Here is a 22,560-nt window from a genome sequence, read left to right on the forward strand (position 1 = left end):
GCGTAACCCAGCCGGGGAGGGGAGGCCTGATGCGGCGCACATCACGGCTGCGTCCGACCGCGACAAGCGCCCGTGACCCCCGGCAAGTGCCTCCTCTGCAACTTGATTCCTAACTCTGATGGGTTTGTGCTTTACCGAGGAGTAAATCTAACCCAGATAAAGCATTTCCTTAGCAGGGACCACAGAAAGCTAAACCACGCAGTTGGGGAAACACCTGCAAATAAGATACTCGGGGCACTAATTCATCCTGCATTTTCCATTTTCCAAGAAACAAACCATCCGAAGCACTTGCACCTACGTGTTCCAGACCGCGTGCACGTAATAAACACCACACACAGAACGGCCACTCCCTAGGCATGGAAAACTATCACCCCTCCATTCTCCCTCCTACTGCAGATGGAGATTCAGGGAGCTCTCCTTCCCCTTCCTCCCTCCATATATACACACACACTGGACCCACAGAACTCCTTGGAAATGTAGATAAGCCCCCAGCAAGGAGAGGAAGTCACGGGACTTAGATCTTTTCTCAACAAGAGCTGCCATTTTCTAAAACACACTGTGGAAAGCTAAGGACAGTCATTCAAAAGCTGGGTGAAATAACATCTTACATCTATTCCCTAAAATAATAATAAAAAGAAATATCCAGATACCTTTTAGGGAAAAAGCAAGGGACTAACTAGCACAGTATCTTGAATCTCCCTTGACAGAGGGACATTTTGAGCAAAACCCTGGTTTCTACGAGACAGACAGGAAGTCCTGACTTATTCCCCTGCTGAGTGCAGTTTCACTTAGCAAGAGGATTTACCAGAGAAATAAAATTACTGCAAGGACCTGTAGGCCAAGGTCCAGACGGTCCGGCTTACCTGTTTGAGTGCCTTCTTGCTGTGCTTCTGGGATGAGGAGATGACTTTGCTTGTTTGGATGGAGGGTGACGGGCAGCCGGACTGCGGGGAGGATGCCTGTGACAGTCTAGATGACACTAGAGAGGAAGAAAAAAAACAATATGTAATACACAATCCAACCTTTATATGTCTGCCTGCCGTGCCTTAGCCGGTCCCCACCACCACAGATCACCCCACGAGGCTCATGAAAGCTGCACCTCCAGCAAGCGTCCCGTCTTGCACAAGGAAGCGTTTCCACCTCCTTCCCATCCACAGGGCCTGTTTCCTCTGCAAGCCAATAGGAATTTCTGTGACCGACTTCAGAGCTTCCAGCTCCTGCTCATCTCTTTCTTTTATGATCTTAGTCTCACAGTAGCTGCTCTCAAACGACACTGCAGCTTGGCAAAGAGCTTGAGCTTCATGCAGGTCTAGATAATTCAAATCTGAACGGAAATACAGGCATGGACAACTGTGCCTTCATCTGGTTACACAGGAATCACCTGTGATCAGACACCGAGCTGACGGCAGCTTCTGATCAGACTAAATCCGCATCCCATGCAAGAGGGGGCAGATACACCACACACACACACAAAAAAAACCAGATCGTGACCGTCACTCGCTCCTTTTTCAAAAGGAATATCGGGGGCACCACGACATACTAGTCAATAAGCCCATATGCTCAGCGAATGAGCCTAGATGCGTACAGAAATCTAGCCCCAGCCACCTGGAGCTCTAACGCAGGGCTTCTAGCTGCAGCTGATCCAGACTTTCAAATGGTCTCGTTGCAACCAGCAAAGCAGTGCCAGGAATTCAACCACAGCTGCTCGTGTGGTTTGAGGACCCCTCTTTGGCACAGCAGACTCAGAACCCTCTGCCCTGGCAGCAGCCGGCTGACGTGCACGCGCCCACAGCCCGGTAAATCGTTCTGCGCTCGTTAACAGCCACGATCTCGGGAAATGCGTCCGTATACGAAGAGCCAGGTACTCAGCAGCCTAGGGCTGGTCAAAGCTGTTCAGCTGCCGAGACTGAAGAGGGCAACAGCCGCTGCCTGGACGGCGGTGAGGGAAGCACGAAGGAGGCACGAAGGGAGCCAAGGCGACGGCAGCTCTAGCCAAGTCCTGGTACTGGCGCCCACGGTTGAACCGGGGAGGGACACTAAATGGAGCCCACGTGGAACAAGATCACAAAACAACATTTGCTAAATACTGAAAGATCCAGATACAAAACATATTTGATCCGTTGTAAGCAGTGGAAAATGTCAGATGACTAAAATTCAGCAGGCTTCAGGTTTTCACACGGTTCTGAAGGAACTGATAAAAACAGACATCAACGTGAAAAAACTTGCTCTTAAGTGTCTGCACACAAACAGAAGAATCTTAAAAGCAAAACTACATTAATCAGCATGACCTGCGGTGCATGATGGCCATGACAAAACAGGCACTGTGCCAACGCGGCCAAGAACATCAGCGGGATACAGTGAACCGCACTGAACTCAAAGGTAGATCTACAAGCAGCAGCAGGTAAACACAAGGAAAAAGAGTTAGCAAATTCAGTACGGGTGTGCAGACAGACGCCAGACGGGGGGAAGCCCCTAGCATAAAGGACACTGTACGGTTGCACGTGTAAACGATGTAATTTATTGCTTCCTGAAAGGACGAGGCTAAACCAGTACCCTTCTGTAGCAGCACGCAGTAAGGGAAAATGTTGACAGCGCTACGTATGAACGGCAGCGGCAGGGGGATTGTGGCCGGGATCCACGGGGAAGGGAAGCTCCCGGAAATAAAGCTGGGACAGGGAGCATCAGAGAGCAACATTGCAATAAAAATGCACTGAACTTGTTACTAAGTTATAGAAAGCAAAATTCTCATACACGGCATAAACACTTAAGTGAGAAAAAAGCCGTAAGATTCTTAGAAGGCAAACACAACCGAGGCGAGGTGATACCAGACTCTGAAACGCCTTGAAAAACAGCTCACAGGCAAGGAGACGGTAAGAAACCAGGACTTTAAAAGCCATTGATAAGCATTACCATGTCCAGCTGTTCTATATGCATGATAAAGATGGTAACGTTGCACAGCAAGCAGTATTACAACTGAAAAGTTAAAGAAACCTTTATAAAAAAGAGCTGGAAATCAAAGGTTATACCTGTATCTTAAAATAACAGTAAGAACGTCCCAGAGATTTACTGGCTTTGCAAACTTGCATTCATCTCTAAATTTGGTTCAAACCATAGTTCTGGAAGGATAATAAGATGCTGGAAAGATCACAGTGCGACAGCACCTGGAGAAGAGGACCACCACATCTCACCAAGGGACTGGCGTTCTTTCAACGCACCCGTAAAGAGCGTCGGGAAAAAGAAAGCCTGTTGATAGGAGTTCATTTCGGCTTCCAGAGATTTTCAACATGCTCCTTTAAAAAGGCTTCTAAAATTGTTTCCTTATTGGACAAAGAATTGTCATTAGTCTAATGCTGAATGGGACAGAAAGCAAAGAACGGAGGAGAATAGGAATCGGGCAAGAAGATACAAGAATTTGTCACGATTACATATGAAATACGAAGCATCTTAATGCTGTTACAGCTGGTGGGTGTATGAGAACAGACAAAAGATGATGCATCTTAAATTCTCAGTGTCTTGCATTAACTGCGGCACTTGCATCTTGCGGTGCTCGTCGCACAGTATCAAAAAAACGTATTACCAAATTTGATGGGATCCAGGAAACTAAACGTTTAAGGACATGGAAAAATTAGGGAGATGGAGAGAGCTGAGGTTACTCTGAAAAGAAGGAAGAGGATCAAAACGCAGGCACGCAGCGCGACGCCCGGGCGCTCGCAGCCCCTACGGGAAGCGGTGCTCCTGCCCCGCGCCGCGGCGTCCTGCTCGCCGCGGTTGAAGGTGAGCAAAGCACACGCTGAGCTGCACGTTTAACGCACGCGCAGGCGCAGGCTACTGCTTCGGGGACGTCTGAAGCGCAGGAACATCAACCGCTGGGGCAGGGAGGACCAGCTCTGGGGGAAGCGGAAGCACTAAGCCAGCCGCAGGCTGCTTCTCCCCTCTCCAGCGCCTCGCCGAGGCAGGCTGGACCGCCGGCCGCCCTTCGCACGCCGGAGGAGCGGCTGCGACCGCGCCGCCAGCCCCGCCGCTCTGGGCATGCAACCGCCGGCTGCAACCGCAACGCGGTCGGGAGGACCGAAACGCCGCAGCAAGCCGCTCCCGACGCGACGGCCGAGGCGGCGGGAGGACAGACGCGGCAGAGCACGCGCCGGGCCTCCGCACAAGCTCCCACGACGTCTGCACCCTTCACAGGATGCAGAGGACTCGCACAAACATTGATCGAATTTCGGCCAATCTTGTGAAACGGCAGCAGGAAGCATCTCCTAATCCCGCAGGCAGGTACGGGATAACGGATGGAGATGCTCTCCTGAAAATAAGCGGTTAAGGACAGAAACACAACTAAAGGGCAGTGCTAATAAAAGCCCCGCTCAGATACTTGAGCGCTGGCTTGGAAAAGCACTTCAACAGATGTGCATGTAGGCAAGATTATCTAGCCAAAAACTAGCGACTGCAAACCCAGCCTGAGGCTGGTGCGACAGCTGGTTCCTTCACAAGGTTTCATTGCTTCCTGCTGCTGGTTTGGCTGGGAAAAGAGTTTAAGTTTACCCTCAGGTGACATTTTAGCAGCTCTCTCTTAGATTAACGTAGATGAGACAGAGTGGGACGTGTGTCAGCAGAACCTCCCCAAACCTGGCCTGGCACCCGAGACACGCGTAGACCCAGCGTCCTCCCACGTCCCGCTGCAAGAACGGATGCTGGTAGAAGGCACCTCTGCAGCCAACCACAGCCACAGCGACTCACTTGCACTCCAGTTTTCTTACTTTAAGTGTAATTTGCACAAAAGTATTTCTGCTAAAAATGGAATTACAACAAAACTTTAGCCATGTTAAAGGTCAGTTAAATGCAAAATTTCAGTCTGGTAAGACCTGATGGCATTTTACAAGGTAGTTGGTTCCTTTAAGATTTGCAAACTCTAAACCATTAGGAGCTGCTCTCCTGCCAGCCCCGAGCTCCGACAGCCACCAGGGCAAGAGTGGCCACAAGCAAACCAGGTCCCGCGCTGCTAACGGCCTTTGCTGCTTCCAAAAGAGAAGCACTAAGACTCAGAAAGTCTCATCTGCCTTTAGCAGTCAGCACAGACCTGCTCAAAACATGAGACCAAAAATAACAGACAAGCGAAAATGTGTGTATCATGTCTGTCTGTCTGTCTCTCTTTCCTTCCTTTTTCTTGGACGTCTTTTACCAGGTTATTTACTTTTTGGGGTGTGAATATAGCAGGACGTTTGTCTGTTTGAAACCTCATTGGCTTCCAGAATACATATGGTGACTTTCCTGAAAGGATATTTAACAATCACATTCCAGCTCATGTTTGTCTTTCACAAGTAACGTCAAATAAGCACCACCGAGAAGATGCACGGATGCCACTGACCCTGCTTTGGGGCAGCGAGACCGAGCGCGTGACTGTAATGTCCCTTAAAACCCACTACTTCTATTAGGCAGAACTACAAAAATATTAGCTCATTCACCAATATTTTAATGTCTGATTTACTGCATATCCTCCCTTGTTGCTCGTGCGGCGCGAAGCTGGCAGGAGAACAGGACTTGCAGGAGAAACGTTCAGCCCAAAGAGCGCAGCAGGTTCAGCCAGTGCCGGGAAACACCTGGAGACGGACGGAGCCAGGAGGGAGCAGGGAAATGGGGAGAGCACGCGGGGCAGCGATGGGATGATGACACAAGTCTTTCATCTTGGCAGGCGCTCTGGCAATTCCTAAACTGAGATCAAGATTAAGATTTCTCTCTGCAACTCATGTTGCAGAAATGCCTGGCTGGTTTTCGCAGACTTGTTTCAGAAGAGATGCAGTGGAAGCTGCTGAAGAAAGCAGGCAGCCAAATGACCTTGCCTTTACACAACAGTTTTACTTCAGTGGCTCCAAAAGAAGATTAGTCTTTGGGTCACTCATTGTAAGGTGAGCACTGGAAGTTCACTCTACCAAATATTGGCATACGGATAGCTTGAGTGGAATAAAACAAACTGTTTAACAGCATGAAACAAAACGACTACTACAAAGAGAGTGCTCAGAAGAAAGCCAATATAAATTTGTAACTGTTGGAGAATTTGAGAAGCAAAATATTTTGAAATGAGAAGAAATAAACAACATAAAACATTGTTTATAATAAACAAGCTAAAGCTTGTACCCTGAACAGAGATGGACAAGAACTCTTGTGCATGAGCAATGGAAACAACCCAACCCAACCAACCAAAGCGCTGCTAGCCTAGGAGCAGCGCCCAGACCCATCCTCCAGCGCTGCAGCAGCTCCGGGGACACAAGCAAAGGGCAGAGCCTTCTGCACAGCTCCCCGGCTGCCTGCGGCCGAACCTTTCCTGGGTCTCTCCCCGCTTTATCTTTTAAAACTGGAGATAATTACAGCCTGAAACATGCAATGCAACAGAAGGAACAGCAGCTCCCATCTTCCAGGAACTGAAATCAAACTGATCTGGAGCGGTGAAAGTGTTTCTGCTAAATTTATACTCAGAACCTCAGATGAAAACTCTAGCGGGGCAAAAAGCCAGGTAACTGCTTCCACGAGCCTCGGCACGGCGTACGCGCAGGATCGGGTGCAGCAGCCTATGATTTGCTCCACCCCTGCGGCTGAACGTGCGCCCCAGCTGCCCGGGCGAGCGGACTCGTGAGCGGCTGCGGGGAAGGCTCGTCCGCACAGCCCCCAGGCCCCACGTAGCTCCTCCCCGCCTCCGGAAGGGCCAAGAGGCAGCGCGATCCAGCCGGTGCGGGAGACGCGTCCCGCGGCGGTGCTACGGCGGCTCTCGTTGCGCCGGTGCGAGCCCCAGCCCCGCGGGCGCCGCGCCGTACTCACCCCCGGGCGCAGCGCGGCAGCAGCAGCTCTGCCGCGGTCTTGTTGGGGCGCGTGGAGAGCGATAGGAAAAGCAATCCAAATGGCAGGCCCAGAGGTTCTGCTCAGGGGTTTGCGTGCATTTCCATGGGGCTTTCTGCCCCATCTATGCTTGCAGGAAGCGAAGGCTGGACGTCGCTCATCGGGAAAGAGAGCACAGTCAAGCTGAACTAAAAACACAATACTCCCCCTCCAACTATGTGCAGTCACAAGCTTAAAATAACCCAAATTTTAAACAGCTAATGGGATCCAGATGTATTACTTGAAGAACTCCTAGTGAAAGTCATTAAAGTACATTTTGAGGAGCACACAGATGTCTCCCGTTGATCTAATGCCGTTCTGATTTTACAGGTACACAGAACGAGAACGCAAGCACGGCCTTGAATCCATATCTAAACCGGATCAAACTCCCAGGTAAGACCAGCTGCTCTAAGAGTGCTCCCCCCGACCGCTCCTCGCCAAAGCAAGGAGGAATCGAGCCCCCACGTACCCTCCAACTGCCGGTCTCCCAAACTCCTCCTCCGGCACTTTGCCCTGGGCAAAGCTGGAATTTCACTGCTCTAACTAGGGCTACACATTTCTACTATCAGATTAGGCTTTTACAAACATGAAACAGGCCAACTCTTTGCTTCAGACCGCAAGACTGGCACATATTCGGCACTGGCACCTCTGAGAAAACAAGCGAAAGCCCTAAGGGTGTCCATCTGTCCCCGTGCGCCAGCCATCTCACCTGAGCTCTCCTCCCTCTTCCTCTGCTGGCCCAGCCAGGAAGCTTCTCCACTCAGGCTTTCGTGGTACCCTGGTAACTCCTCTACTCCAGGAAAGGCCATCACTTTAATACTGACAAGCACCTTAAGAAAGAGAGGAACGATATGGCTCTCCCCGTGAAGAAATGGAGATCGCTCCAAGGAGCTGTCCCGGGGCAGCCGAGCACCACGAGGAGCGCTGCCCTGGGGAGCTCTGGGAGGAACGCGCCACGCCAAGCTGCCCGGAGCAGGCACGCGTCCCACACCAGCTGCATGAGACCCCGAGCTCCTGGACCGACCCTGTTCTGCATCAGAGCAAGGGGCCGGCGCGGAGCTTTGCCTTGGGGGCCGCCTGGGATCTCCATCCCGTGCACGGTGACACCAGCCAGCACCGAGGAGTTGCAAAATGTTGCCTCATCGCCCGTGGCAATCTCCCAGCTACCCAAGCCCGAGGCTTGCCCGGATGACACCGAGGAGCTGTAGTTTCGTCCTGGGTGCGGGCACACCGAGGATGCATGGTTGTAGCCGTGATTCACACGATGCCGCACAAGCGCCTGCTGGATTCTACTGATCCAGCAGCTAAATAAACAAGATTTATTTAGCTATTGTACTAGAAGGAAAGGAAGAAGTAAGATATTTCATAAACACCTGTTAAAAAAATTACAGCCAGAAGTACTAACTCCCTCAGCTGCCATCAAATCAGCTAACATTAATGAGTTCTGTTGTTTTAGAAAACAAACATTGTAGCAAACACACGGTTTTAAGAAGGAAGAACCGTAAGGGTGACTGGTAAATCCAAGCTCTCCAGGATATGCTGTGCGGTAGCCTGGGAATTCAACGGAAGCAGTCAGCCCTATGAACAAATGTTCAATGCCTGCTGGTCTCAAAGTCCTTTGACCACTGTTCTTGGCAGCTGCCACTCTCAACTCACCCTGGAATACAAGACGGTATTCTGCCAGCACTGCCGTCCTGTCCAGCTCCATTTGATCTTGCATCTCGAACCCGCAACAACTCAAATCAGTAAGTGGTACATCACCGCTAAGATTCTGGCATTTGCTTCTTACTTCATGTAAAACATCGGTTTCCATGTCACTAACACCTCCCTCTTCACGAAAAATCACCTTTAGAGCGCAAAGAATGCAACAGCTTACCTTAACTCCTCTCCTTTTGGACTATGAGAAGCAGCAATGAAATTACTTAGGTCAAGGACAGTTGTGTAAAACCCAGGAGTTGACTCTAGCCATCCATTCCTCCACCACTTGCCACCACAGAAAGCTCTGTCCTTGCTTTGCAGGCTTTAATGACAGCACACACTCACCTGGCATCTGCCCCTGCAATTGCTGCAAGGGAAATGGAGCAGCAGAGAAAACCAGCCCTAAGCTCCTCAGCACAAGAGAGCCCAAACACTTGTAAGACCAAAACCTGGAAACATAGACTGTGAGCAATAGTACTCATGAAGAAAAAAAGCTCAGAAGAGTTGCATTTACAGCTAAATCTGTGACTAGAGGCGACCAAACTCCTGTCACTCGTGCACAGGTGGATTAAAGAGAAGCTTCTCCGCTGTGACAGCAGCTAGTGCTGCCAACTAGCTATGGCCCAGAAACAAAGCACGAGGAGGCTGCACTGTCCCAGAAGAAAAAATCCCTTGTAATATGGACTGCATCTAGAAAAATACAAAAGAGGGGAGGTAAACAAAAAATTTAGTTTGAGTCAGCAGTTTTACACTCCACGATACAACCAGGTGCAGATACAACCAGGCATGCTTTCATGAGACAAGCCTTAATTTTTGCCTGGGAAAGCCTTTCCATTAGCTGTAAACACAGACAGCTACAGCGATCCGTCGTGGCCGCCTAGTAAGGCGATGCCTGACCTTCGTTGTACCAGCAGGCAGTAACTGCAAACTCAAGGCAAGAGCCTGAAGGCACTCCTTGTTTTGCAAAGCAAACTTCTGGACACGCTCCCAGTGGGAAATGCCTTTTTTCTCAGTGTGTAATGAACTTTGGGTTTTAGTAAGAAGGCCCAGGAACTAGTTGGCTGATTATGATTCAGTCCTGAAGCCACCATCCTGCAGATGATTTCACTTGCAATTTCACTACTATCATGTTCTTACTATATATCAAATAGGGATATTTACACATAAACACCGAAGTTCATGCACTCTTTGGGAAAGTGATGGAAGACAGGAATATCATCTTCTGAATAGGTCATCATGAGAATAATTTTGAAAAAGGCCAAGACTTGATGTTGTGATACCACAAAGATTTCTAGTACTAACATCCAGCTATTGGAGCGGACAGGCTTGATATGGCTGGTACCAAAAAGATGACATTTTCTTTTCAGGTATCCTTTTGTTGCTCCATCTGTCCAAGACTCCTTGGACCAGACTCTTCTCATTCTTTATGGGTCCTGGCTGACATGCAAGTGTGATTTCAATAGGTTATTCCTGGACTTCTGAGTCCTTTAGGAAGAAAATTTGTACCATACAGGAAAGGCACCTCCTTGAATACCAGACTCACTGCATGTTGGGCAGGGTACGGACTCTGCCATGCCAGGACCCATTGCTGCTACAGCGAGGCACGCACGGGGAGAAGCTGAAGAGTATCTCTTTTTTCCTCATGTTTTTCCGACATTCAATTAAAGAAAGAGCATGAGAGGGATTTCTTTACCACATGTTTGAAGAAGACAGCTTAATTATGCAACAGCACACCCACTCAGGGGCTCTCACTGTTGCAGACCATAGGAGGAAGCAAAGGCAGGTCACGGCCACCTCACGCCCCTTGCGCTGCAGCACAGAGCATCTGCCAGCTCTACAGCCACGGTTACGCAGAAAATCTCGCATCTTGTGCGTGCACGAGACGCGTTTCAGTAAAGCTTCTTCAGATACATACTCAAAAGCAAATATGTGGATTTAAGAACAGAGTATCAGGTCAGAATCAATAATGAGGTGCTGTGGAAACCAAAGCCTAGCAGGTCTCCTGAGAAGCAGAAAGACATACAAATGCAGCTCGTTCTTCCTCTCTGTCTGGAAAGACTTACCTTGCAACATCCTTCAACAATTTGGCTTAACAACAGCAACGCCAAATTAACACCAAGCAAGAACAGCTTACACCCATTTGCTCGTATTAACCTGTATCAGTGCATCCACATATAATAGTTTGAACACTGGATTTGTAGGATTTGCTTTCATCAAATGCAATAGAAATACTAGTAGCAATATCACAAAAAAAAATAAAATAAAAAAAGGCGGTGACAAGTGACAGACCTATGATCTCAAGCACATTTCCATGCAGGACTCCCCCCGAGCAGCTTTCCAGAACCCAGAGTTTTGCCTCGCAGTTTCAAGTCTGAGATGCTTCCAGAACTCGAGGGAATTTTGGTTAACTGACACGAATGCTATCACTATATTGTTAAATACTTTCTTTTTTTTTTACCTAGGAGAGCAACCTAACTGCTATATAGGTCATTCAGCATGACAGCATTCATCCTGAAGAAGTAACACACCTGCAACTAAAATAAACCACAAACACATGCCAGGGAGCACACTGCTGTGAAGAAACTCCCACAATTATAGTCAACAGTCTTCTTATGCTTCTATCTTTATAGAATCACTAAGTAAAATACTCTCTGATTGGACTATTACTTTTGACTGCCTACTAACCCCACCATGGGCTCATGACGGGCACGAGACATCTAGAGCAGAGCAAGTTTTCTAAGCAGTAACAGGAAGTCTGTGAGCAAATGAACTCATCTAATAGTTTGTTGTCACTAAAATGAGGTCTTACAACACCCACGTCAACACGAGCAGCCCCATCCTCTCCCTTGGACCATCCTGGCATGCACCAGACCCCTCTACAAGCCCACTCAAATTGCTCATCGGGCACAAGCCTCTCCTGTCTTTTCTTCCTCCACTGATTTGTTTTTTGTAGGACTGCTGAGACGTGCTGCCTGCCAAAGCCTGCACAGGGCAAGCAGAGGAAGCACACGGCCCAGAAACGAGAGCAGAAAGTCCTCTGAGCAGTCAGCATCTCTTCATACCCCGCTCTCGGATGCTGATGTAAAGGAGACTGCGGGCCTGCAAGCGCCTGTACGTATGGAAACATGAGCAGGACCGAACGGTTCAGAGCCCGTAACGGCGTGCTGGAACAGGCTTCCACGTTGCCAAGTCAAACACAGCCAATCAGAGGTGGCCAAACACGAAACACAGGACGTTAATGTAGGTGTCTGAAGACGGGAGGATGCGGTCGCGTTTCTTTGAACTGTCCTCTGGGTTCCTGCCTCGCTTATCTCTCCGGTACGCCTGCATCAGAAAAGACGGGCAGCAGCTCTCTTCCCTTCCTGGGCTCTGAACAGCTACGACAGAGACCATCACAGTTAATTTTCCTGCGTCTGCGAGGTGCTCTGCTCGCCAACCCGCTTGGGAGAGTTTGCTGCCCAGACAGGCCTGACTCAAAACAAGCATCCAAGGACAGTGCTAGTGCCCGGGAGGGGAGTATTTGACTCACAGCAGCACAGAGAGGTTGAGGTTGGCAGGGGCCTCCAGAGAGCACCTAATCCAACCCCCCTGCTCAAGCAGGGTCACCTACAGCGTGTTGCAGAGGAGGGTTGCATAGGGTCCAGGTGGGTTTTGAACATCTCCAGAGAAGGACACTCTACAACCTCTCCAGGCAACCTCTTCCAGGGCTCTGTCACCCTCACAGGAAGGAAGTTTTTCCTCATATTCAGGTGGAATTTCCTGTGGTTCAGTCTGTGCCTGTAGCCTCTTGTCCTGTCACTGGGCACCACTGACTACCACGTATTTCACGAGCACACCAGAGTGAGATGCAGTTACGCCTGAACTGCAACAGCAGTGACACTAATGCAGTTGCTGTTGAGATCACACTATTACAAATATTTAATTTTTTGGAGAAGAACAATACATTACCCATTATACAGAATTTTCATCCCATTAAGTAGCATTTTACTTGCTTGGTGAATTCAAGCTAAATATAGGCAAAGGAGGAACACAGTTGATTCAGGCAATTTTAGGAATTCTTCAACTGTTCCCCGTCAGTGCTCAAGTTAAACCAATTCTGTCTGCTGTGAAAGGAAAGGAAGTAAATGAGTTCTTCTAACTTTGCAAGGCAGGGAACTGAGAAACACAGAATGACTGCTTTGTTAGGAAATGCTATATATTCTACCTCAAACTCATAACTTTTATGCAGTGAAACGGCAGAAGGGTAACATAAGCAACGTGATCACTGGGGTCATGTTAACACCGGCTGAGGCCATGGGAGAGTTTGGCTATTTGAGATAGCCAAAATGTAGGCCTCTGACTTGGACTCCTAAATTAGGGGTCAAAACATAGTCAATATAGGTGAATTTAAACTGCTTCCCTGTATCTCCTCATCTGTTTTTATCTATTGTCACTTATCTTAAGTGACTTGACTGTAAGGTCCCCAAGGGGAGGAATCCTCTGCATGGCATCCAGCACAACGCAGTTCTCATCCATTAGCAGGTGCTGAAACCCATCTAATTAAGTGTTTTTTATCAGCAAGTAGAAAATCTAGCTAAAATTAAAGGTAGCTTTTTCAAAGAATCATAGAATCACAGTGGTTGGTCACATTTTTCTGCTGTTGAGAGGCCATTTAAACTAGAGACAACTGTCAATAAAATTAAAAGGAAGCTAATATAGCTTTTCCTCATACAATTGGTTGTGATTAACTCTTCCTGATTGACTCCAGATGTGAACAATTACTCAGGACGAAAAATGTCCACATATGGAGTTAATCGGGAACAGCACTTCCAACTCACACCCTAATTTAATTTTCATTAATTTGCAAGTGTACAGTAAAAAGAGCCTAGAATTATTAAATCTTGTCAGTCTCAACCCAAACGCACATCAGGCCTCATTGGCAAATTCAGCACACATTGCAGCACAGCCCTCGAAACACCAGATCTAATGAAAGGCATGGGGCAGCCAGGAAAGCGAGCCCCTCCGTTCGCCAATGCATGCCACAGCTATCTGCTGAAAGCAAGGAAATAGCCAAGCTTAGATGACCCCCCATCTAAGCCAAGCTTAGATGACATAGTTGTGGTAGAAAACAAGCAAGCGCTTAAAAACGTACCTCTCCATCAACACCAAGGTTGCCCATCTCTGCAAGCCAGTTAAACGGAGTCTCAGAGGCTTAGCAAATACAGATGCATTTTCATGGGAACACAAACTTGCTCTTCACTGCCAGGTTCAAAGTCCTAGGCTGAGGTGCCGACACACTAGTGTTTTAACGTAACACTTACAACAAAGTTTTAGGTGGCCAAAAAATGAACTTCCCTATACTGACTTTCCATGGCTGAAGAGGTCCTCGCCTTCCCCAGGCAGACAGACATATGGAGCAAAACTGCAGAAGTCTTGGAGACACATCAGCTCACACAGCCTTATGTAGCCACTAGAAAAAGCTGTGATGTTTCTAAAAGTTAGGAGTTACTGCGGGCCACATTTTGGGGGAAAAAGTAGTAATTCCTAGCCTAGAAGATGGCAACATCTGAGGGGACAGGGACTGTGACCCTACTCTCCATAGAAACACAGAGACAGCCTGAAGCACTAATACACATATGCTGTCTAAAAGGTTTAATTTCCTTCAAGTGACGAAACATGAGCAAATTTGACAGGGAAGAAAAAAGTTGACAAAATAAGTGTGATTGGAAACTGCAAACTGTCACGGACACATTCATTAGCCCATCAATAAATCACACGTCTAATCATGTAATAGGAAAATCCTCTCCTAGAAACAAAGCAAGGGAAGCAATCAAAATAATAAGAAAATTCATTATGTGACTAGACCTCTCCACAGCTGAAAATAACAGTGCCATTTTAAGAGTAGGAAAAAGACCACGTCAGTAGGTAGTGGTCAATGTGAGTTAGAACTTTGCTGCTAATGATGCTGAAAACACAGCGAGGCAGTTAGTTGGCCAATACTTATTTGAAAGGCAGTGAAAAGCAGAAAAAACATCAGTTCTCTCTGCTGAAGTCACTGCTCAGTGCTACCCAGCCAGTATTTTCAGAAGATGTATTGTCCTTTTTTTTTTTTTAAAAAAAAAATGAATTTCTATAAGGCTAAAAACATTTTTGGCCTTTCCTAGTCATGCAAGGTATTTTCAGTGCAATACCTAGGGCTTGTGAGGACTCCTGGCCGCCCCGCCGTTCCACAGCACGCACACGCAGGGGACACACAGCACGGGCTCAGCTCCTCCGAGCTGCTAGATCTACCTTAAATAGCGCCTGCGCAGGAAATTCAGCCAAATTCAGGGCACTCAAAACAGTTGCTGTACTACGGTCACGTCCCGTTGGAGACGCATAATGTGCATGGAAGCGCCAACGCAATTGGTGTGTCACACAGCTGCTCGTGGCTTCGCCGTGTTCACTCTCATCTGCTGCTTCCTGCACTAGCGACAGGAGGAGAACGAGTCTGCAGACGGCACGGGCAGCCCGTCCGGCTCTGCTCCCTCGGACCCAGGTTTTACACGAACAACGATAAAACATGAGGATTATTCAGCCTGGAAGAGACGACTGACAAGGGATATGATGATGGTCTGCAAAATCATGGATAGCACAAGCAAAGCGGACAGAGAACAGCTATTCAAATGGAAGAGCTGGGGAGCACGGGATGATTTAGAAGATGGTAGGATAAAGCATCCTAGCATCCTATCCAGAAGAATAACACTTCCAGCAAAAGGAGGTATTTTTTTTTGCACAGCATGTTAAGCTGAGATATTCTTACCACAGGACACTACAAATGCTAAAATAGCACCCCAGTTAAAATAGCACAGGACCAGTCCATGGATAGTATTACAGAATAAGACAGCTCCTCCTGCTCTCCAGGTCCCCGAGCCACCAATCGCTGGATGATGGGAAAATCCACACTTGTTCCATTCTTGTATTCCTTCTGTATTTTCTCTCTGGGTAACTTGTCGATTGATGCCAGAGATGGGATACTGGGCTATCTTTTCTCTGACTTATTCTTAGTGTTTTTAAGCCCATTGAATTTCAAGAGACTGAGGTGCATTTTTCACTTTTAAGAGGACCAATGGCCTTGAGTGGTCAAGTCCTGAGGATGATTTCTGCATTCAGGAAAAGCTATCTTAGCAAGGTTACTCGGCACCACGGGCCGAGAGGCCACAAGCCTCTCAGACTGTCAAGAAGCCAGAGTTCCTGCCAGGTGTTTTCAGAGCGCGGTCCTCAAGGTGGCCGTGAAGCTCTAGCTGGGCAGACATCACTTTACCTTTTCAAGGGTAAGCTCTGATGAGAGCTTAGAAGAGCAGTAGGTCACAGAACAGCTTGAAATATGCTTTTCTTCTAGACGGGAAAGGCACCTGGCATGTACTTCTGTACGTAAAGACTGGCTACGGCACGTTCATTACATGAGGCTGAAAGAAAAAGCTGTTGGGACTTCTTTTGAAGCAAAACGACAGAATCAAGCGCAAAAATCTCAAAAGCGGAGCCAAAGGAGGTGGAGCAACGAGGACAAACGCAGCTGGGAAACCTTGTTTGCAAAGCGGCTCCTCCTCGCGGGCGGCGGGAGAAGCGAAACGCCGCGGGGCCGGAGCGGAGCGGGGACGGCCGGGCGACGTCCCCCGCGCCGCAGTACCCGGCCGTCACACGAGGCGCACCGAGCGCGCGCGCCGGCCCCGCCGGCCGCTCTGCCGCCTCCCGCAGAGCGAGCTGCGCGCTCGCGAGCCACGTCGCCCCGCACCTCAGCGCAGGCGTTTCTGGGCCGCGGAGATCCCGGGCCGGCGGGCAGGCCGGACGGCCGCTCCCCATCGGCGGGGCAAGGAGCGGCGGCGGCGCCGGCCGCGGCTCCTCGCCGAAGCCGGGCCCCAGGAGGAGCCCACCGATGCCCACGCAGACCCGCTTGGGGCTGCCCGCCTTCCTCGCAGGCGGGACCTGGCGACGGGACGAGCCCCACGGCGAGCGAGCGCGTACGGCGCTGCGCAGAGCCCGGGCCGGCAGAGTTCTTGAGCTAAGAATTTCTCTAAATGCTGGGAAATGACCACAAAACATCGCTCCAGGAGGCAGAGATTGAGAGCGTACTGCATAAAACTGATCTCACTTACAAAACAACCATGCAAGAAAATTAAAACGAGGCAAGGTTTAAAATGCTAACGCACACCTGAACTAGACCACCACGGCGTCGTCCCCCCTCCAGCTACGCGTGTGTTCACCCAGAGTCGGATCCTTCGACCAACAGCAATCCCGGTGCAACCGATTCACGCCACTGCACTCATGGGAAATCCATGCAAAAAAACACTGTAAATTTTAAAGTTTTAACCTATCTTTCCAAATACCTAAAATGCCTTCCAAATTTGAAGCCCCAGAAAAGTGCCTATGATGATAACCTGATGACTGTCTCTCACCCCACTTCTTAGCACAGATTTAAAAAACGTGACGCCTGCTGTAAAATCCAATGGAAGTAAAACTTTCCTGCTACAAGATAAGCCTTCATATGTTTTCTAGCAGACTAAGAAAAACTACAGATCACTTAAATCCTGGATACTATGACACACTAACTTAAATAAAGGATACTAACCTAAATGATGGAGGAAAAAGAATTTTTTGACTCTGTGTTTGCTGTTTTACTTGGTAAATTGCATAATGTGATACTTGGGACACAGTTTCCTAGCCATCACGAGTGCAAGCAGGAACTGGCTATATTTAGAAAAGCTAATATTCCTACCAAATCTTTAACAGGAAGAACCAAAATTATATAAACCAATCAGATTTTTTTTGCTTGAAACTGTTACGAGCACACAGCCACAAAGCACTTTCGGAAGCCAGTGCTGTGATCAGGCTGTTGGGGTTAACTACGGAAACCAAGAAAAATCACCAAAGTAAAGCTCTTAGAGTAAAAGCAGGTCAAACTCTTCAACTATGAACTGACATTTCTGTGCATCAGGACACCAAGATTTTCCTCTGTGCTAAAGGATAATGCACAAAATCTCAGGTATGGTTTTATTTACTGTTTATTTATTTCTACTTTCTATTTTCTTAGCTATTACCATTTGCAGCGAACACCATGTAAAAGCGTAATTATTCCAGGTATTTCTGTTTACTGCACTGTTTAAGAAGAGTACACGATAAAATATTTATTTTAATCTTACTAGACTGATCTGTTTTCAGTAAACGAATTTTAGGCAAAAGTAATGCAGTTACTCCTCACTTCGAACACTAATGTGGCTGAAAGCATTTCTGACCTCCTAGATGCCCTGAGGGACCCACCGGCATGCACGTCTTGCACTGAAGCGCGCAGCAGGCTGACAGTTGGCCAGTGGACCGGGCAGACCGACGGACGGTGAAATGACATCTGCGGGTGCTCACCACAGTCAGAACCACCACCCTGAGCAAGCCAGGGAAGAGCGGCTTTGGTGGCTCTTCTGCTCTCATCAGGAGAAGCCAACAACTCTTCGTGAAGAGCAACTCGGGAGTAAGCGCACAGATCCCGCGAAGCTCACAGCCTTGGTGACACTGCACGCTATCCGGTATTCGGGAGATTAAAACATCTACATTAAAAGTGTTACAAGTATTTACTGCCAGAGTGACTGCTAGAAAACCACTTCCGGAAAGTCTGACTTGCAGACATCATGCCCAGTTTATTTCCCCCTTTATCCTTAAAACTTACTTTACCACCTGATTTTTTTCTCTCTTTTACTTGTTTCTAAATACAGCAAATCTACTTTGTAAATAGAATAGACCTATGATTACCATGACGCTCACAGAAGGTGTCAGTTTACAGAAGTTAAGATCAATCTCTTTCAGGATAATTTGGATTAGAAAAGGTACACAAGGGACACGACAAATGTCAGAAATTATATAAAAATCCAATTCCTACAGGCATATTTACTGTTAGAAGCCATGAAAGTTCAGGCAGGTCTATGTGGAACCAATACTTTTGTCGGCTCGCATCAGCTTGCAAAGCCAGGCTGACCATGACTCCATTTAAGTAAACAGAAGTTCTGCAACCAACTGCAGACACACAATTACGTTCTATGCACTTTACTTCCAGACACCACAAGCACAGACTGTATTAGTAAACTTGAGCTCAGAAACAATCCCAGATGTACAAAGAAGGTGTGCATGCAGACAGCAACACTGAGCAACCGTATCACATGTCCATGCAGTGCATTACGAACTGCTCAGCACTTGCCCTGTGAGACAGTAGTGAAACCATCTGGAATTGAGGCATTGACATTTTAAGTTTCAGGATGATTTAACATCATGGAATCCAAAGAGTCTTGGCTGTATCACTTTACAAATATAATGTTGTGTCCAGAAAAGCTTGTTTTTTATTGTCAAACTCGAAAGACAACTGTGTAGTGGCCGTTTCAAGACCAAAGAGAAGGTTTCTGTCACAACCTCTTGTTGCCACAGAAGAACCCAACACAAACCAGCACCCACTTCATCCCTTAGAGTAAAAATCTGCAGCAGCTGCCTGCTGAAGTGACTTCACCTTACCTGCCAGTGGACCCGCACAAAGCTGCTCCATGAACATTGCTTCTGTTCTGAAGATCTGCAGTCAATGCTCCTGGCTCCCTCCAGCCTTCTGCTCATGTACAGATGTACAGACTACAATGTATGAGGTTTGTTTTTAAATTTTTTCCTCTGTACTCCTGATTGGCTCAGTGCACTGCCCATGTGCGTCTATAAATGCTAGGTTTCTATCCTTTCTAAAATCAAAGTGTCAGTTTTGCTGCTGTCAGAGCACTTTATTTTTGTACATATAAGGAAGTGGCTGCTGATGTTATCTGAACATGCTTCCTGTTTTATATGTATATGAGTGAAAATATGTCACGTTAAGCTAAACTGCACACTCAAAGAGCTCAAGTCAAAGCCTCAAAGCAAAATAAAAATATATGAGCACAGCTCATCTGTTCACTGTCTCACTCAGTTTGCATTCACTTCATTGATTCTCATTAGAAGTCGGCACTCTCCCAGCAGAAGCCAAGTTCACCAATCCTTGCAAAAAACAAGTCACATACTGGACTACCACCGCTTGCTATCAAGATTCGCAAGATAATTCAAGTTACAGAGGGCTTGGCTGATACTGACATCCATATGAGTATCTCAAACATTACAGAGGTGAAAAAAATGGTCAGCAACCAAACAACGCCACTAAACCTTTCTGGCTGAATTTCGGCTATTCTTGAATTAGAATGACTAGTTTTTTAAGTGAGAAAGGAGTTTTCCATGTATTTTATGTAAGAGCACACAGTCCAGGAAGTGGGAGTGTAGGAGTGATTCATTCCAGAGTCAATACTACAGAGCTAAACACTGAAGGAATCTTTTAATTGGAATTTAATGTTTTTCTGGTTATTTTTAAGCAGAGCAGAAAAAAGTAACTAACTAAAAATAAAACTTGTCTCTGTGTACTCCTGCAGAGGAAAACAGCAGTGAAATGCAAGGAGGTCCATTTTGCTCCATGCACCTCTAAGGGGCATCACTCGTGCAGGTGCCACATCTCAGCCCCAGAGGTCCATCCCCATAGCCAAGAGCGGTGGCAAGTCACAGGTTCATTCACTTCCACTTTCAAACATTACTGATTTCAGGAAAGTCACTAGGAATTCACAACTGGCACCTGGGAGGGAACAGAAGCTCTTTGCATCTTCAACTTTCATCATACTTTTCACAGCAACTTCCTAGATCTTAAGTGCCAGTTAATTTTATATATAGCAATGCCATGAAACTGCAGGTTTCAATAGAGGGAACCCAGAGAACTGACCATCCTTCTGGATGCAAACAGTAAGTTTATTAAAAATCAAAGGAAAATTTCTTCCCTATGGACTTCACAGCATAACTCATTTCTATAAACACCTCTGACTGTCAGCTTTTTGGTGTACAGTTGGTCTGCATGCTGGAAAACTTAAACTGATAGGAATGTGAGATCCACTTAAAACAAATGCTTCTAAAACAACAGTAAGAAAAAGTGATAGCATGTGACATGAGAGATGCTTTACACATACTAGAATTTAAAAATGTTTCATGCAAAGAGTTTTTGAACCCTTTACCACCATTAAGACACCACAGGTCTTTATTTTATCTCATTAAGTAGTTTTAATTTATTAATTTAATTTTGTTGCAAAGTCGTGTGGCAGCCAAGAACCAGAGCTGGAAAGATAAACCAGATAGCTCCCAGTCTTCTGGCACTGAGGTATCAGAGTAAAACCAAGTAATAAGACCTAGAACTAACAGATGCCAATTTGCCATCATTTATGTCCTGGCATTGATTTGAACGTCTGAAAACATGGAAGCCTCAGAAGAAGGTTTTCCTGCAGTCAGGGCAGCTACACAGAGCTCCCCTATCTCATAAAGCACAGATTCCTGCTGCAGCGTTTTCCATAGTTGGAGCATGTACAGTCTCTCCTCTCTCTTCCCACTTGCTGTCAGGAGATGCAGGAATGTAATCATTTTGAAAGCCCTCCAGCTAACACTTTTCAGTTTGGTTAAAATCAGCTTTAAAAGTTACAGATGAAAAACAGGCAGCTGAGAGCATAAGCCGCTTATTTATTTATTTACTGAAAAACAGCGCATTGACCATTAGTTGCCCTATTTGACTAGCTTGATCAAAATGCACAAGGTTCTGCAGCTGGTGACACAAGAGAAGATGAGATCCTCAGCATCACATTCATCACGTCCCAGCAGAAACACCACTGGCTTGATTAGGGATGGCTTCTACTGAGAATCTCTAAGGTGGCTCTCCCCTGCACTTGACATGCCTTAACAGCTCCTCCGCTGCAAGCCACAGCTGCAGCAAACAGCAAAAATTCCCTCAGACAGGAGGGATTCATCCACATGATACATTAAATATGTCACCATTAACCATTCTTCACAGGAAACAATTATTTCCCTACAATAACCTTTAAGGACTAAGCTGTTCTCCCCAAGCCTTACTCACTCCCTTTGCCCACGTGCCCAGACACTACAGTAAATGAGGACTCCTGTTCATACCCACCACCCTGCACTCCTATCCTGACCCTAATAAAAAAAACAGCACTATCAGTCTAACTTTTTGGAAAAAGTCCTTTTTCAAAAAAAAAATGTATTTTTTGTGAGGTAGTATCTTTTGTTTATAAATTTCACTACATACTTATAAAACCCCTCATGAAACACATTGAATGACACAGGCTTGTACCATCCAAGTGTCTCATAACCAGGCTGTCATGATACTCAAAACGAACATCAGATGCTGTCATTTATTCAAATGCACCAAATGTGCCTAATCCTTTCAGGAGTTTGCAATAAGTTTAGTGCTTTCATTTTACACCTCTGAGCAAACTCTATGTTAAAGGAAATACAAATACACACAAACATATACGCATATATATGTAATTTATGTGTACATAGAGAGCGAGCGCACGAGCTGGCGGACAAGCATCGCTGCAGGCTCTCCTGCGGGCGAAAAGCCGCACGGCAGACGTGCTTCGGAGCAGCTGAGCTTAAAGGGCATTTAAGTGGCAGCAAGTCTGAATTACTTAATAATCAAACAAACAGTGCCTTCTGACCAGGCACTAAAACAACGTGCGTAGTGGCGAGAAGCATGCAAGAATCTCCGAGGATCTCCGACCGGTGGTACCCGGGAGCGTCCGAAGGAGCAGGCTGAGAAAGGAGTTTCTAGGGGAAAGTAGAAGCTAAGCTGCAAGGCTGCTGCTTTAGTCCGGCTGCCACGCTGGATGGCAGCACTTCGGGAGAGAAGAAAGGGAGAGTAATAGAGAAAGGAAATATACACTGCAAAATAAAAACTAAAGCCATTACCAACAAAGCAAAAAGCAGACAGGGAAAGCCCCCAGTGCGGCTGTTAACTTCCTACAGCTTATCACGGACACAACTGCACGAAATGTCGCAGAAAAGGGCAAATTTGGCACTACGGGTCAATTTGCCCCTGTGTAGAGGAGTAACATAAGGCCGCAAACACTCAACTCCACTTTTGCTTTCTGCCATAGCAGTGAG

General features: G+C 47.1%; 1 protein-coding gene across 3 annotated transcripts in view; it reads right to left on the reverse strand.

Moving 5' to 3' along the window:
* The window catches only part of ASXL2 (ASXL transcriptional regulator 2), a 133,084-nt gene that overhangs the window by 39,068 nt on the left and 71,456 nt on the right, over positions 1-22,560 (reverse strand). For all 3 annotated transcript variants that reach the window (XM_062573357.1, XM_062573358.1, XM_062573359.1), the window contains one exon: positions 864-979. In XM_062573357.1, coding sequence (XP_062429341.1) covers positions 864-979 — 116 coding nt within the window. The remainder of the gene's footprint in view (positions 1-863; positions 980-22,560) is intronic.

This window comes from Rhea pennata, chromosome 3 (assembly GCF_028389875.1).
Source record: "Rhea pennata isolate bPtePen1 chromosome 3, bPtePen1.pri, whole genome shotgun sequence".
Taxonomy (NCBI): Eukaryota; Metazoa; Chordata; class Aves; order Rheiformes; family Rheidae; genus Rhea; species Rhea pennata.